Source organism: Scyliorhinus canicula, chromosome 19 (assembly GCF_902713615.1).
Source record: "Scyliorhinus canicula chromosome 19, sScyCan1.1, whole genome shotgun sequence".
Lineage (NCBI taxonomy): Eukaryota > Metazoa > Chordata > Chondrichthyes > Carcharhiniformes > Scyliorhinidae > Scyliorhinus > Scyliorhinus canicula.
Genome location: NC_052164.1, coordinates 71,110,249 through 71,127,934, shown reverse-complemented (window position 1 = coordinate 71,127,934; position 17,686 = coordinate 71,110,249). Strand labels below are relative to the sequence as shown.

At 47.8% G+C, this 17,686-nt stretch overlaps 1 protein-coding gene across 1 annotated transcript in view; it reads right to left on the bottom strand.

Annotated features, from left to right (window-relative positions):
• The window catches only part of LOC119953892 (V-set and immunoglobulin domain-containing protein 2-like), a 74,470-nt gene that overhangs the window by 31,843 nt on the left and 24,941 nt on the right, over positions 1 to 17,686 (bottom strand). Inside the window, exons 2-3 of the mRNA XM_038778526.1 lie at positions 4,415 to 4,578; positions 1,460 to 1,667 (exon numbers count right to left, since the gene is read on the bottom strand). Of these exons, the coding sequence (XP_038634454.1) occupies positions 1,460 to 1,667; positions 4,415 to 4,578 (372 nt within the window). The remainder of the gene's footprint in view (positions 1 to 1,459; positions 1,668 to 4,414; positions 4,579 to 17,686) is intronic.

The window sequence follows — 17,686 nt, the reverse complement described above, 5'->3', positions numbered from 1 at the left end:
TTCTTCCCGCAAAGGGTGGTTGAGGTTTAGAACTCTCTCCCACAGTTGAAGCTATAACAGTTGTTCATTTTATATCTGAAACAGATAGATTTTTGTTAAGCAAAGATAGTAAGGAGTATGAGCCCAGAACAGGTATATGGAGTTCGGCCACAGATGTGTTGATCTCATTCAATGACGGGACAGCCTCAACGTGCAGTATGGCCTACTCCTGTTCCTATGATCCTATGTTCCCATGCCCAAAGATGTGCAGGTTAAGTGGGGTTACGGGGATAGGGTGGGAGGAGTGGGCCTAGGTAGGGTTGGTGCAGACTAGATGGGCCAAATGGCTTCTTTCTGCACCGTAGGAATTCTTTGGATTCTAAGGAGGCCATTTTGCCTATCATGTTTGTATCAACTCTGCAAGGGGAACTCAGCTAGTCCCAATCTCCCTGCTGTTGTTAGTTCTATTTCTTCCCACACATAGTGGCGTACAAGGCAGACTTTAATCTTTTCACATAGCTACATAGAACAGGTCACTAGCCTGCCTCAAGGGGCTTATAGCTTGAGGGCCGTACTCTGCATCAAAGACAACTGACCAGGAATCTCTCCCACTCTTACTGCCTGCCACTGGTGTGTGTTGGAAGGATTTTGCAGGTTGATACTCAACCTGTTAACTGTGTTATGAACACATCTTCCTTGGCCAGCAAGTTCTGGGTTGGAACTTGAACCTGGAGCTTCTGGATCAGGCACAGGATTGCTCGGTACTGTAGCACAGTGGCTAGCACTGTTGCTTCACAGCACCAGGGACTTGGGTTCGATTCTCGGCTTAGGCCACTGTCTGTGTGGACTCTACACGTTCTCCCCGTGTCTGCGTGGGTTTCCTCTGGTTGCTCCGGTTTCCCCCCACACGTCCCAAAAGGTATGCTGTTTGGTGAATTGGACATTCTGAATTCTCCCTCAGTGTACCCGAACAAGCGCCGGAGTGTGTCGACTAGGGGACTTTCACAGTAACTTCATTGCAGTGTTAATGTAAGCCTACTTGTGACACTAATTAAGATTATTATTAGAATAACCACTGCACCACAAGACTTCCAATCCTTTCCCCTGTAGTCCTGCAAGTTCTCTCTCTTCAGGTACTTACCCAATTCCCTTCTGAAAACCATGATTGGATCTGCCCTACCACACTCTCGGGCTCTGCAGTTCTATATACTAACTACTCGCTGCTTAAAATTCTTTTTCATGTCGCCATTGGTTCTTTTGCCAATCATCTCAAATTGATGCCTTTTGTTGTTCTCAACCCTTCCACCAATTTTAATTACATTTAAATTAAAGGTCCATTTGATGCTTTTAAGAAGAAAAACCATAAATTTTTAAAAATATTTCGCAATTAATTATTCCCAGTACAATGGGCAGATAGTGATGCATTGGTTACCAATTACCAAGATAACAAGCAGCTGAGCATGAGGTTCATTCTTCTTACCTTGGACAATTAAATTGATAAATGCCTCACTGGGTCCAGAAATATCCGGAGGATTGTTTATATCACAAGAATACCGACCAGTGTCTGATGACTGAGTGTTTTCAATTCTAATCGATGCAACTCCATGAGTCGGATTCTGGTCAATCAATTTGATTCGATTAGCTTGAGGTCCAGTTCTGTACGATTTCCCATCAATATAATAAAGAATCTGAGCAGATAGAATTTTATTAAAAAATTATCGGTTTGAAAAAGTTAAACATTAAAGACCTCAGTTCTCTAAGTCTGAGGAGTGATATCACTAGGGCATGCATATCCTGTACCTGTCGGGTTCAAGAATCTTGTCCCGGGCTTCTACTGCTACGCAACCGCAGCCAAAATCTTTTCCTTTGAGTTATCCTCCTTTTAATAGAGTTTCCCAGTCTCCAAGTAATAGTGTTCCATGTAATGGTGAGTTTGCAACTCCAGTAGGACAGGCACTGACCTTGTGCATATTAATAGAATGCTGGAAAACTCTAGTATTCCAAACAGCTGAAGCACGCCCAGAGAAATGCCTTCATTATGACTGGATTCTTTTGAAACTGTATCAGTGCCGCTCGGAAACTGTAACATATCATTTCAATATTCAGAGTTTTTATGTAATTTCCCCCAAAAGCCCAAGTCACCTGATCCTATCGGTAACTGCATACATCTCATCTGAGACAATGGGCAGAATTTTAACTACCAGTGTGGGTGTGGTAAATTGGTGAGGTTGGGGATGTGCGGGAGGGGGGAGGGGGTTGAGAGGTGTTAGGGCTTGTGTTGAGTAGAGGTGGAGGATTAAATCCCCCAAAGATGCCAGTAGGTGGAAAAGCTGACATGATCCTGCCATGAGCTGAAAATCTATCCCCTGCCTTGGAGCTATTGGTCAGATATTTCAATAATCAACTAATTCATACTTTAGCTTTTAATTATGGCTTTGAGAACCAATTAATTGGTTTTTCAAGATCAATGAAATTGATTACTGGGTTTCTCAAGATCAATGAAAGTGATTACAGGGTTTCCCAAGATCAATGAGATTGACAGGTTGGAAAGCCCTTAAAGAGTGAGACTGCAGATCTGCTGCCCTGCCTATTTGAAAGGCTGTGCTCACAGCATTTGTTCAATGAGCGTGATTTCATTGCTTCACGGGTTATTTCCAATGTTTCAGAAGCCATTTAACTCATCTTGGCAGCCTTCCCAGATCTCCTTTCTATTCTTGTGTGGCTGCTGATGCCTGACCTGTGCCAGGATCCCTTTCAGTAGAAACCCTTCTATTGACAGTTGCGGGTCATCATCACACCCGCACCTGTGATTGGTTGGGAAACACAGAAGCCAAATGCTAGTGCCGTGGTTAAGTTAAAGAGCTGTGACAAAGCCCATTCCAGTAATAAGCGGTTCTGAAGTCACGTACAGCTCATACCACACCCCCAATCCAACCCAACCTTAAACGCACAAGTCTGGTATATTACAATTCTGCTCCACTTCTCACAGATTTAAACACTAATAATGTCCCACAAATTCATGCATACCCACAAAGGTGACATGGGGACATAGGAGTAGGAGGAGATCGGTTGGCCCTTTGAGATGAAAATTGATAGAAGATAAGATTTTAAATCAAGGTCACAAAAGATGTTTCAAGAGCCCCCAGCTCAATTTGAAGAAGAACAGGAAGTTTGCCTGGCAAGATGTCCAACCTCAATCCCAACCCAACCAGAAAGGAGAAATGGGGATTTAACTCTCTTCACCTGGAGGACATCTGGCACTGAATAAAGTAAACAAGCCAGTCCACTTACTGTTCTCTCATGTGAGATTATCTTAAAATTGGAGGCTGAGAGGTCATCAGACTCTCCAGAGGCCTTATGGGTTTATTCTATTCTGCATCATAGTACATAAACGTGACCCAAAAGTCACCTTTACACCCAACACTGGCTCTCCCCGCCAGTAGGAATGGATAGAATGTGGAGGCCTTCATCGCTAAGCAAAATCCTGAATTGTTGCTGAACCACAATGATTGGTAGTATTCCTTTGGATACCACAAAAATAATTTGAGTAGCTGCCATTCTGGCTTCTCCATAACCCTGTTCCATATTCCTGAACCCTCCTATTTCTGTTGACTTAACTTGCTGATAGCTAGACGTCCTCCACGACACCCAATATTGTTCTGACCAAAGTCTGGTAAATTGCCACTGGGAGAAAGGAAAGTAGCAGGTTCCATTCAAATGGATTTCAGTCATGAAAGTGAACTGCAGCTCCCAGACATACTTCCTGCTCATTGTAATGGCTGACCATGCAGAATTTACAATTCTCACTTGTTTAACTGGTCATTCATCGTATTGTTTGTGAGATCACGCTGTGTATAAAATGGCTGCTGCTTTTGCCGATATACCTATGACTACATTTCAAGTAGTTCACTGTATACTAAATCCTTTGACATAAAAGAAGGAACTTACATTCATAAAGCACCTTTCATGATACCAGCACAAATTTACAGTCAACAAAGCACTTTCTCACGATTATAATGGAGACATGCTGCACTTAATTTCTGCCCAGTAAGATCCTACAAACAGCAATGTGACAAAGCGCAGGTAATTTAGTGGTACGTGCTGAGAGATAATCTTGATCCCTGCACGTCTTTAGTATATTTTATGGCCACTTTGGTTTAACTTCTCATCTGAAAAACTGCACTTCCAACAATGCAGTACTGCCCAGTACTACACTGAAGAGTCAGTCTAGATTTTGTGCTCAAATTCCTGGAGTGTGTTCAACCCACAACAGTCTAACAGCTATGTGAGTATATGCTACCATCTGAGCTGGGGCAGACACCAATGATTAAGATGAAGCACTGTGTACATTTCTTTCTTTTGCACTCTTTTAGGCTGGCCAATAATTAGTAAGCAGGAAACAAATGGAGAGAAATGGGACAATACAAATGTTTACCTTTTCCGATTTGGCATCTGCTTTTGGGCCTGGTGCAAAACGCCATTCCAAAGAAAACCAAGACCCAGCGTACGTTCTGTAAGTGCAATCAAGCGTGGCATTGTTGCCAACATTCACTACCACATTTGGCTGATCTGTTGTTACAGATATGGACTGAACTTCATCTGTGAAAGTAAATTGGAGAGAATTCTATTTCAGAATCAATCTTTAAAATAAAATTAATTAACGGGAAGTTAATGGCACTGTAAGGCCAAAATTGATTATTCGTCCTCATTACCCTGAGAAGCTGGCAGCAATGGACCATCTTGGTGTACTGCTGCAGCCCATGTGGTATTTCTTGTGGCTATTCGATACAACTGAGTGGGTTATTTACTATGTAAGGATGGTCAATTTCCATCCCTAAAGAACATTCGTGAATCAGTTAGATTTTTAGGACAATTCAATCACTTCATTGTCACACTTTACTCTTGGTAGCATTTCCCCCCCCCAGAGTTTTCTAAGCTGAATCTAAATGCTTTCGAGCTTCCATGATTAAATTTGAACTCAAAAGATTCCACCAAACTCATATGTTTCAAAACACATCTTTTAAAAAAGCTTGCAGGTAGTCCACACCTGAAGCTTGCTGAGACAAGTGTTCCAGCATGCCGAGTTACTAGAGACGTGGGGATGTTGTTAAACTAGGTATTGGTGACAAAGGATCAAATTTTGGAAGATGTGGTAATCCAAAGAGTAGAGACAAGACAAGAGAGAAAGGTACTAATGTGGCAAATGATAAAGAGACAGAAGGTGTGATTTACTGGCCCATTAGCCGTGGGAGAAAATCGCATTATGACCGCTAAATATAGTGAGAGGTGTGATGAACCACTGTGTACACCTGTATTAGGGGATGTAACGTAGGACCTGTACTACAGGTTCACTGGTAGCCCCTGCCGGCTGGCTCTGTCCTCAAGGAGCCGTATAAATATGCGTGTCCTACATTGATCTGCCATTTCGTCAGCTGCAGTAGGAGGCCACGCATCTGACTGCAATAAAGCCACAGTTGTACCCAATCTGAATCTTCGTGCAATTGATCGCGCATCAATTTATTGCAGTCAGATTTTCAATGAAATGGATATCAGAATCAAATCAGATCTCCTGCAGCTGGATCCGCACTCGCACTCCTAAAAGAAAACTATGCGCAGAAAGCTAACATGCTCTTCGCCAGACACGTACCGGCCACTCGCTCTCAATTCCCTGGTGAGTCCATCGAAGACTTCTGGCAGGCCCTACTCCCACTCGTCCGGGACTGTCACTGTCAGGCTGTTACAGCCACCGAACATGCTAATCTCCTCATGTGCGATGCTTTCGTAACGGGGATTGCGTTGGACCCCATCCGACAACGACTGCTGGAAGGGGCCACACTCGACCTAGCGGAGACCAAAACTTTAGCGTTCTCCATGACAGTCGACTCCCGTAATGTTCAGGCCTACCCCTCCAGCCGCGCGGCCCACCCCTCCTATCCCTCCTGTACCCCGCAAACAACCGCCCCAGCTGGGGCCCTGCCTAGCAAATACGCCTGCGCCATACGCAAATCCGCGCATCCCGGGGGTCCCCGCTTCTGCTTCGGCGGTCAACAGAAGCACCCCCGCCAACCCTGACCGGCCTGTGCCACCACTTGCAAGTCCTGTAGTAAAAAGGGCAGCTTCGCAGTTTTGTGCCAGGTCTCCCCTATCGCCCCCTCCCCCCTACCAAACTCACAATGGGCGCCGCCATCTTCTCCTCTTGGGACCACGTGCGGCCAGTGGGTGCCGCCATCGCCTCCCCCTCAGTCCACATGCGGCCGATGGGCGCCGCCATTTTGTTCTCCACAGAACCTCCGGACGTCGCCATCTTGCCTTCCCCACGGGGCTGGAACGCCAATTACATCTCACTATCTGGGTCGCCGACGCTCGCCATCTGAAACCTTTGACGACCACCTGCAGCTCGCCTCGATGATGCTGGACCAGTCTCGTCCACACAACCTGGTCACCGCAACAACAACGGAGAAAATCAACGGCCACGTGACCTCCTGCCTGCTGGACTCCGGGAGCATCGAAAGCTTCATACACCCAGATACGGTAAGGCGCTGCTCCCTCGCGGTTCACCCCGCCAATCAACGGATCTCCCTGGCCTCCGGATCCCACTCTATCCCGATCCAGGGATTCAGTACGGTCACTCTCCCTGTCCAGGACGTAGAATTCAGCGGTTTCCGTCTCTATGTCCTCCCCAACCTGTGCCTGTACTATTGCTGGGCCTGGATTTCCAGTGCAATTTCCAGAGCCTCACTCTCAAATTCGGCTGGCCCCTACCTCCACTCACCGTTTGCGGCCTCGGGACCATCAATGTTGAGCTCCCCTCCTTCTTTGCCAATCTAACTGCTGATTGCAAACCCGTTGCCATCAGAAGCAGGCAGTACAGTGCCCAGGACAAGGCCTTCATTAGGTCCAAGGTCCAGCGGCTGCTTCGGGAGGGTATCATCAAGGCCAGCAATAGCCGCTGGAGAGCCCAAGTGGTGGTAGTAAAAACGGGGGAGAAACACAGGATGGTTGTGGACTACAGCCAGACCATCAATCGGTACACGCAGCTCGATGCGTACCCCCTCCCACGCATATCTGATATGGTCAATCAGATTGCGCAGTACCGGGTCTTCTCAACAATTGACCTGAAATCTGCCTACCACCAGCTTCCCATTTGTAAATCGGACCGTCCATACGCTGCCTTCGAGGCGGACGGTCAGCTCTATCACTTTCTTAGGGTTCCCTTCGGCGTCACTAACGGGGTCTCGGTCTTCCAAAAGGAGATGGACCGAATGGTCGACCGGTACGGTCTGCGGGCCACGTTTCAGTACTTAGATAATGTCACCATCTGCGGTCATGATCAGCAGGACCACGACGCCAACCTCGCTAAATTCCTCCGCATCGCCGCTCTTCTCAACCTTACGTATAATAAAGAGAAGTGTATGTTCAGACCGACCTGCTTGCCATCCTCGGCTATGTAGTCCAAAATGGACTCCTGGGGCCCGATTCTGACCGCATGCGCCCCCTCATGGAGCTCCCCCTCCCCCACTGCCCCAAGGCCCTCAAATGCTGCCTGGGGTTCTTCTCGTACTACGCCCGGTGGATCCCAAACTACGCGGACAAGGCCCGCCTACTCATACAGTCCACTCAATTTGTAGCCACTGTAGCCACCTAAAATGGACACTGGACTAAACAAGATGGAGAATTGCTAAGACTGCAGGGAAAAGCAGTTTAGCCAAGGCAGCAGTCTGCAAAGACTCATTAGCATTTTGCAAGCAGCAAAACTAGTTTCTGGCCAGGTGGAAGATCTCAAACCAAAGGTGATAATAGCAAGACGCTTTACATACTAATGAGGCAGTCCAGATCTAGGCACACACAATGGCAACATTTGGGTTTGAATAAGATACTTTAAATGGATGTCCAGACAGAGCGGCACCAGAAGTATCCACTATAGAAACCGCCCCCGCCATCAAGAAAGACCCTCACATTGGAGGAATTCAAAAGATATCGATTGGGAGTGATCCAATCGATACCTGAAGGTAAAGCCCGCCCCGAGAAGGCACGGACATTGGGGACCCCTATAAAAGATAGACCCCCACCCATGGTCCTGTCTGTTGTTTCGTGCTCTGGCTTCGACCAAGAACTCCAACCTGTATCCTGACTCCAGCCGTTGAGCACCAGCCGCCGAACCGTAAGTGCCAATATGACGCTCGCTACGCGAACCAGGCCCTCTAGACCCCCAGTGACCAGCACGCTCTCTGAAGGTTGCAGACCAAGATCGGAACGAAGGCCTCGCTCCCTGACCTTGCCTGTTCCTGTTTAGTTAAGTATTCTGATCGCTTAGTTTAGTCATAGCTTAGTCCCTTAGCGTGTGCATGCGTATTTATTATAATTGTATAATAAATATTGATCGTTTGGAACTTACTAATTGGTGTATCGTTTTATTACTTTGAACCTGACCTTGGAATATTTGTGAGGTGTCTATACGGCATCTGGCGACTCCTGAGCTGAAAATACATACATAGAGCCTAGTAGTGTTAAGCACACGGCCTTTAAACGGAGGCGTGTTAATACACTCCAATAAACGCGTATTACACCCATAGTAAAACGTGCAACATTTAGTGGCGACATCCTGACGGGACACGGTTACAAGTGGTACCCCCACTCCGTCGAGGACCCTGAAATTTGAATTAGAAATCTGGTAAAGAAAAAGGAAAGAAATCACAAATATTCAAGGTGTTCAAAGGAATAAACGTAATTCGGAAGTGTGTTTAGTGCATGCGTACTAACAGGGTTGTAAGGAAAACCTGAAAGCATTTTTGTTGCGACAAACTTTCGGTAGTTTTGTGAACGGAACATAGCGTAAGCCTTACCCGTTTCGTGAGACATAACCTCAACACCCCCTGTTCCAAAATTTAAAGTGAGTCAGAGAAAATGGCCATGCAGGCAATGGAACGCCTCATGAACCCAGAACGGTTTGTGGTCGCAGCGACCAGCAGTAGCCGAGTAGGTCAGTGTCCCATGTGGGAGCTGGAACTCCGCAAGTATCTGCAAGGAAAGGGATGGCCCCTTTGGAAAGAGTTTTGTTTGAATGAGGAGACAGGTCCCGGAAGTATAGGTCATACTTGGTGGGAGAACCTCTCTCAAATTCACAAGAAAAATATGAGTAAAGCACGTAAGCCGATGGCGATTGTGTCCTGTTTGGCACAATTGCGAGGCACAGAGGAGGTCGTTCAGACGCTCCGGGCAGAATTAGAAGAAAGAAATAGAATGAGTAAAGTGGATGTCAGGGACATCGAAAAGGAAAACATGGATCTTAGAGGGAAGTTGGCAGAGAAAGGTAGAGAGGTGGATGATGCCAAGAGGGCACATCAGTCTTGTCTAGCCCATCTCAGCAGTTCCCAGACCCAGTACGAAAAGGCCTATCAGGACGTGCAACGTGCCGTCCTGATAAGAGAAGAATCAGAGAAGCAGGTAGAGGCTTTGCAGAGGCAATGCTCTGACCTTAAAGCAGCTTTGAGAGCACTCCATGCTGCCACCACAGAACAAAGACAGAGTACTGTAGATCATGCGAAATGCAGGAAGCAGATTGCAGAGCTGCAATCGCTGCTTTCGGTGCAAAATGGGTTTCAAAGCACCTTTGGAACGCAGTTAGATGAGGAGAATGCCCCAGACTGGAAAGAGTTAAGTGAGACAGTGCAGCGTTATGTTCAGGGAACATGTGCGCCAGCAGCGCAGCAGAAAAGACAAGCACCCCAACCCCCCACAGATCAGCTAGTTACCGTTCCAATGAATCCAGTCACCACCCAGAGAAAAGCGACCACAGAAGGCGCACCCGATATAACTTACACCACCCCCTTAACTGTAACCCAACTCAGGGACGCGTGTGAGAAGATCACTCCGTTTCTCCCCACCGCAGACCCCCACCAATTTTTCGCGAAGGTAAAGCAACAGGCAACCATGTACGGCCTGGACGAGAGAGAGCAGGTTAAACTCACAGTTCTGAGTTTAGACCCATCGGTTGTAGCAGCCCTCCCCGACCCACAGAACGTTGGCGGAGGCACCCTAGAGGAAATGCACACCTCCATTCTAGATGCCATAGGGTATAATCGAGGTGACCCCGTAGAAGGACTTAATAAGTGCCGACAGAAGAAAACCGAGCACCCCACAGCATTCGCCGGAAGGCTGTGGATCCATTTTAACGCAGTATTTGGCGATTTAAATAGAGCCCATTTGAACCGTGAAAACATGGTTAAATGGACGCGCACCATAATTTCTCATGCAACAGAAGCAGGACAGAGCGCTTGCAACAGCTATGACCCCTCAGAGGAAGCCCATAATGAGAAGTGGGTCCTGAAAAGATTGTCCCGCGCTTGGGAGCAATCAGTTCAGGGCAAGAGTAAAGTGAAATCCCCAGAAGAAGCTCAGGCTGCAGCAGACATACAGGCAGTGAGAGCGCACCAAAACCCCGCGTGGGTGAATGAAGGAAAGAGCAGCCCTCCACAGAAGTCGCAGGAATGCTACAACTGTGGCCAGTTAGGACATTGGGCTAAGGAATGTAACGCACCCCAGAGATCACAGAGAGGCCAGCAGACAGGCACTCTGAACAGGAATAAAGCCAAACCGATCCATAGTATAGGGATCCAGTCAGGACAGACCAATGTGGACGGAACGGACTGACGGTGTTCGGGCTCCCCCACTTGGGTCTGTGACACACTATGGGATCCATCCGGAAGACCGGTAGTCACGGCAAAGTTAAGAGGGCAGCCCATAGAGTTACTTTGGGACACAGGAGGCTCCCGCACCACAATTAACTCCACCACCACGGCACAAGCAGACACGTGGCCGACCACCTCCACCATCACACTTAGCGGGTTCACAGGACACTCGCAGCAGGGACATATCACAGCACCCGTAGCAATCCAGCTAGGGAACATTTCCACCAGACACCCAGTAGTATTAGTAAATCTTCCCCGGACAGCAGAACACATCCTAGGGATAGATTTTATGAATGCACATAGCCTGTCGTTCGACCCAGTGAACCAGTGTGTCTGGCGAATGGCAAGATCGGACAGAGCACCCGCTACTCTCACAGTAGGAGAGTACGCTAACAGGATTAGTGCAGTAGGAGACTATTCATTTGACCCGACTACACTAAACACGGACAGACAAGTTAAGGCAGTACTAAACAAACATAGGACAGCATTTGCCAGCCACCGGCATGACTGCGGCAGAATGGCTGGACAAATTCACGTTACTGGACCTGACCCCAGACCACAAAAACAATATAGATTTCCCCTAGAAGCAGAGGGAGAAATAGAGAAGGTAATAGGTAGCTTATTGGAGCAAGGTGTGCTTAGAACAGTAGCTTCGACCAATAATGCCCCTATTTGGCCAGTGAGAAAGCCCGACGGATCATGGCGTCTGACCATTGATTATCGGGAACTCAATAAAGTAACCCCAGCAGTAGCCCCCACGGTAGCAACAAGTCCCGAGACCATGCTCAAGCAGGGACTCAACTCCAAATATTTCACGGTTTTGGACATTAGCAATGGCTTCTGGTCAATCCCATTGGCAAAGGCGTGCCAGTACAAATTTGCCTTCACTTTTAAAACACAACAGTATACGTGGACATGCCATCCACAAGGATTCCACAATTCTCCCTCCATTTTCCACCGACAGCTGGCAAATGGTTTAGAAATATTTTCCCGCCCCGAATGTCTGGTACAGTATGTAGACGACCTACTACTGCAGACAGACACAAAGGCAGAGCACATTACGCTTCTGGCCGAACTCCTGGAACTTTTAACCTCAATTGGCTGTAAAGTTAACCCAAGAAAGGCCCAGATTTTGGAAAATAAAGTGATGTATTTGGGTACAGTCATCACACACGGCAAACGCGAGATCGAATTCAAAAGAATTGATTCGATTGTCAAATTGCCCCTTCCCCAGAATGTTTCAGCCCTCCGGTCGTTCTTAGGACTGGTTGGTTATTGTCGGAACCACATCGACGGATTCGCGACAAAAGCCGCCCCACTCTCAGACCTCCTTAAGAAAGGAGCCCCCTGGGAATGGCTTCCGCAGCATACAGAGGCTGTGGACGAGTTAAAGAAAGCCCTTAGCGCAGCACCCGCGCTACAAGTCCCAGACCAACTTTCCCCCTATGCAATAGAGGTAGCGAGCACAGATCTGACCCTCTCGGCCGTGTTACTTCAGGAACGGCACGAGCAGCTAAGACCAGTGGCTTATGCCTCCCGACTGTTAGGCCCAGTTGAACAAGGATTTTCAGCCTGCGAGAGGCACCTCCTTGCTGTCTTCTGGGCAGTGCAATATTTTTCTTACATTACCGGACTCAACCCCACCACCATTTTGACCGAGCACACCCCCACACAGTTACTCCTAGACGGTCGACTGAAGGACGGTTCAGTTAGCCAGATTAGGGCAGCTAGGTGGACACTACTCTTACAAGGACGGGACATTACAGTAAAACGGACCCGCACACACACATTTTTAGCCGACAACCTTCAATACCCAGGACAGCCCCATGAATGTGAAATTGTAGCCCCCTTACATAACACAGGACCCTTTATAGCGAAGACACCCCCCAGGAAGATAGGGAACCCAAAACAAAGCCCCCAACACACAGACACGTGTGGACCACTACGGATATACGTAGACTGTTCATCCACGGTGTTAGAAGGTGAGCGTATCACAGGATGCGGCATCTATGTCGAGGACGCGCAGGGGCGCGCTCTCGAAGAGATAGCTTTAAAATTACCAGGACACTTAGGCGCGCAGGCAGCAGAGCTCGCGGCCATAGCTTATATAGTGGACCACCCCGATTCTTTCCCCAGCCCAGCGGACATATATTCGGACAGTCTATATGTCTGCAATAGTTTAACGGATTTTCTGCCCCTGTGGAGGACACGAAGTTTCGTCTCCGCAGATGGGAAACCCCTTCCATCAGCCCCTTTACTCCAACACATTTTAGAGAAAGCGAAGGACAGGACCTTCGGCATTATCAAAGTAAGAAGCCACCATAGGTCATCCCCCCCGGGAATGTAAAAGCCGACGCACTGGCTAAGGCAGGTTCCAGGCGAGGACACTTGTGGACACCCCCAGCTAGCGCACCAGCTAGCGCCCCTGTGAGCGCAGTTCAAGTCTCACAGACCAATATTAAGGATTTAGTAGAGGCACAGAAGCAGGATGAGGATCTCAGGGAGATTTTCAAAGGCAACTTTGTGCCACAGTATGACAAGTTCAGACACGCACTGACCACACATGAGGGTGTGATCATAAAGGATCAGCTTTATGTGGTCCCGCAGCAGGACAGGAATGAAATGATTGCTTTGTTCCATGATGGACACGGGCATCAAGGGATCGACGCAACCATGAGGCACCTCAGGCAGCTCTGTTGGTGGCCTAACCTAAGGACAGATGTAAGTCACTACATCGAGAATTGCCTATTTACGCCCAGAATAACCCGGAGAGGTATTCTAAAAAGGCACAACTTCGGCATACTCGACCAGTTAATGGCCCCTGGACAAACCTCCAGATCGACTTTATAGGACCATTGCCCCCTTGTAGGAATGGCTATAAATACGTTCTGGTGGTCATCGATACCTTTACCAAATGGGTAGAGGCATTCCCCTCCAGAACGAATACAGCTAAGACAGCTGCAAAGATCCTGACCCACCACATCTTCACGAGATGGGGTTTACCCCGAAGCATTGATTCGGACCAGGGATCTCACTTCACAGGACGGGTCATGAAGAACGTCCTGACAATATTTGGCATAAAACAAAATTTTCATATTGTGTATCACCCACAGTCCAGCGGGATTGTAGAGCGCATGAATCGGACCCTAAAATCCACACTTCGAAAAATGGTTCAGGAGAACAACTCCACATGGGATTCAGTGCTCCCATTTGCACTCATGTTCATCAGAAATACAGTTTCAACTTCCACAGGATACACACCACACATACTCATGACCGGACGCCCTATGAAAGGTACAGAATTCCTTTTAGGACTGGACATGACTAGCCCCGAAGTGACGGCCCTCACACACAAAAAGACGGTTAAAGACCTGGTTGAGACTGTGAGGTCTGCACAGATCGCAGCCGCAGTTCAGCTAGGGAAACGCCGTAGACAAAGCACAGCATGCTTTAACAAGACCGTACACCCCACAGAATTCCAGGTTGGGCAACAGGTAATGCTATCTGTATACAACCCCAGCAGTTTTTTGGCACCAAAATATTCCGGCCCATACTCAATTTCGGATCAAATTAGCCCCTCAGTTTATAGGATAAAATATCCTAATGGTAAGACCGCGTGGTTCCATATCAACCAGTTAAAGGCATATGGAACACAGGCCAACCATGCACACCATGTCTTGCTAGACGCAGCAGAACACCTCACCCCACCCACTAGAGACACGTTTCCACCATCCCCCTCACAGACCAGTTCTTCATCGGACTCGCCCACGACTCCGCCCACTGACCACGACAGACCACGCCCCGAAACGCCCACAAGCTGCCGCAGCAGAGACAGCGATACTGACACTGACTTTGAGGACAGCCACAGCACACCACACTACAGCCCACATTGCAGCGACAATGACCCCGACTACAGTGACCCCATGGAAGTCACTTACATTAAAAACCCAGACCCACCACCCGACCCCGACGACCCCGACAATACCCATTCACTTTTGGACCCAACACTCTGGCACAGGGACAATTCGTACCGACTTGTCCGCAATGACGAAAGTGACCCCCGGTCACACAATTCAAAGATATCATGCCTGATCCACACAAGGGTGTGGGATCCGGGAGAGCAGGACGACACGGTGTCTGAATCCCGATACGGCAACCCCTTTGTGACCCTGTTCACAGAGACAGAGGAAAAGTGAGGTGTCCAGATGATGTAAAATAGGAACCGCTTGAGGGAAGCGATGTCCTTTCTGATGGAACCTGCACGCATGTTTGTTTGTCAGTTTATGTTGTTTGTATTGAATATTATTGGTTCAGTTGGAGGCTGGACACCTTCTTTTCAGCTGAAAAGATTGTGACCACCTCGCACGCACTTTAGTTTGTCCACAGATACCTCTGAGAACTTCAGTTGTATCCTCTGGTGAACCGACACGGTTCACGACTTGTTCCCTGTTTTCAGATGAAGGAGCATCTTGGCTCCTCCATTGTTTTTAGGTGCCCCTCTATTCGGCGAATAGAGGCTGCAAATCCACGATAAACACATTCTTGCCCGTTTACTCCAGGTTACTCAGGCCGCCCTGTCTGAGAACCCACTTTGGTCAGCCAAGCTCGGGTATGGCACAGCACGCCCTACCCGGGGATCCCATTCAAATCGTACCCGTAGCGGCCCATACGCAACCCATTCGACCTTTTGTTTCCAATTTGTTTTCATTTTTCGTTAGGCAGCCCTTAGGCCGCCATCCCACATGCTATTTACATCCAGGAACATTTGGATGGTAAATGAGCAAAGCCTGCGAGACGGCTCGCAGGAGGAGAGTTGTTAGGTGTATTGTGTTCATTAAATTCGCTTTTGAAAAAAAAAATGAGGGGAGTCACATGGTGTGACTTGGCCAGTCATTTTTAATGGGTCAATTGGAATTGAAAGACAGATACACTAACAAGTACGGATATTAAGCTGTATTGACAGATACTGTGCTTGATCCCATAGCTTTCGAAGGACGAAACAGGGATCACAGCAAGGATCGGCCATACAGGAGGAAGAAAAAAGGAGAACGAAGAGAAGATGATGGAAGCCTACTTATTGCTCTTAAATGTTGTATTTGTTTATGTCAAAGCAAGACACGTTTCCCCCACAACGCCCGCCGTAAATGTTTCACTCACAACAACTCCCCCGTGCTCAGCTCTGATCAGTGAGGTTCAGACCTGGTGCACAAAAATTTATGACATGGTACTCCATGTCATATGTGATTGAATCACTGCTAGTGATTGCAATCCTTGTCATACTCGTACAGACCCTCAGGTTGAGGAAGTGGAAAAGGAGAGCCTCCCGTTCCTGCCCCTCAACCGTCTATGGAGTTCGATCCCCTATTTTTCGGTTTCATCAATCCCCTTTGCCCCATGATGAACAAAGCACTGTGAATAAAATAAAATATACCCATGTATTATATTGTCCTGAACTCGACTGCCGAGTCAGGAAATGTTATGTGATGTGGTATGAATGGATGAGGTTTAGTCTGTAATGAAATGTTTAAGGTAAGATAAGGATAGTTGTGATAGGTAGAGGTTCCCGGTTTTTGGTAATGCATGTCCCCTTTGACATAGCGCCAAGTAGAGATGTCAGGTAAAAAATTTTCTTCCCATAGTTAAGGACAGAGTAGACGCTCAGGAGCTTGCCGAGGTCAGGGAACACAAAGAAGGCACCCAGAAGCACTCGAAGCAACGTGCATAGGTGATCCTTCACAATATTTTGATTGTGAGGATCACAAGGAGGGAATGTAGCCACTGTAGCCACCTAAAATGGACACTGGACTAAACAAGATGGAGAATTGCTAAGACTGCAGGGAAAAGCAGTTTAGCCAAGGCAGCAGTCTGCAAAGACTCATTAGCATTTTGCAAGCAGCAAAACTAGTTTCTGGCCAGGTGGAAGATCTCAAACCAAAGGTGATAATAGCAAAACGCTTTACATACTAATGAGGCAGTCCAGATCTAGGCACACACAATGGCAACATTTGGGTTTGAATAAGATACTTTAAGTGGATGTCCAGACAGAGCGGCACCAGAAGTATCCACTATAGAAACCGCCCCCGCCATCAAGAAAGACCCTCACATTGGAGGAATTCAAAAGATATCGATTGGGAGTGATCCAATCGATACCTGAAGGTAAAGCCCGCCCCGAGAAGGCACGGACATTGGGGACCCCTATAAAAGATAGACCCCCACCCATGGTCCTGTCTGTTGTTTCGTGCTCCGGCTTCGACCAAGAACTCCAACCTGTATCCTGACTCCAGCCGTTGAGCACCAGCCGCCGAACCGTAAGTGCCAATACGACGCTCGCTACGTGAACCAGGCCCTCTAGACCCCCAGTGACCAGCACGCTCTCTGAAGGTTGCAGACCAAGATCGGAACGAAGGCCTCGCTCCCTGACCTTGCCTGTTCCTGTTTAGTTAAGTATTCTGATCGCTTAGTTTAGTCATAGCTTAGTCCCTTAGCGTGTGCATGCGTATTTATTATAATTGTATAATAAATATTGATCGTTTGGAACTTACTAATCGGTGTATCGTTTTATTACTTTGAACCTGACCTTGGAATATTTGTGAGGTGTCTATACGGCATCTGGCGACTCCTGAGCTGAAAATACATACATAGAGCCTAGTAGTGTTAAGCACACGGCCTTTAAACGGAGGCGTGTTAATACACTCCAATAAACGCATATTACACCCATAGTAAAACGTGCAACAAATTTCCCCTCACGGCCGAGGCACAACATGCCTTCGCCCGTATCAGAGCAGACATAGCCAAGGCTGGGATGCACGCAGTAGATGAGACACTGCCCTTTCAAGTAGAAAGCAACGCTTGAGATGTTGCCCTTGCCGCCACTCTAAATCAGGCAGGCAGACCCGTGGCATTCTTTTCCCGCATCCTTCATGAAATTCGGCACTCATCCGTCAAGAAAGAGGCCCAAGCCATCGTTGAAGCTGTGCGGCATTGGAGGCATTACTTGGCCAGCAGGAGATTCCCTCTCC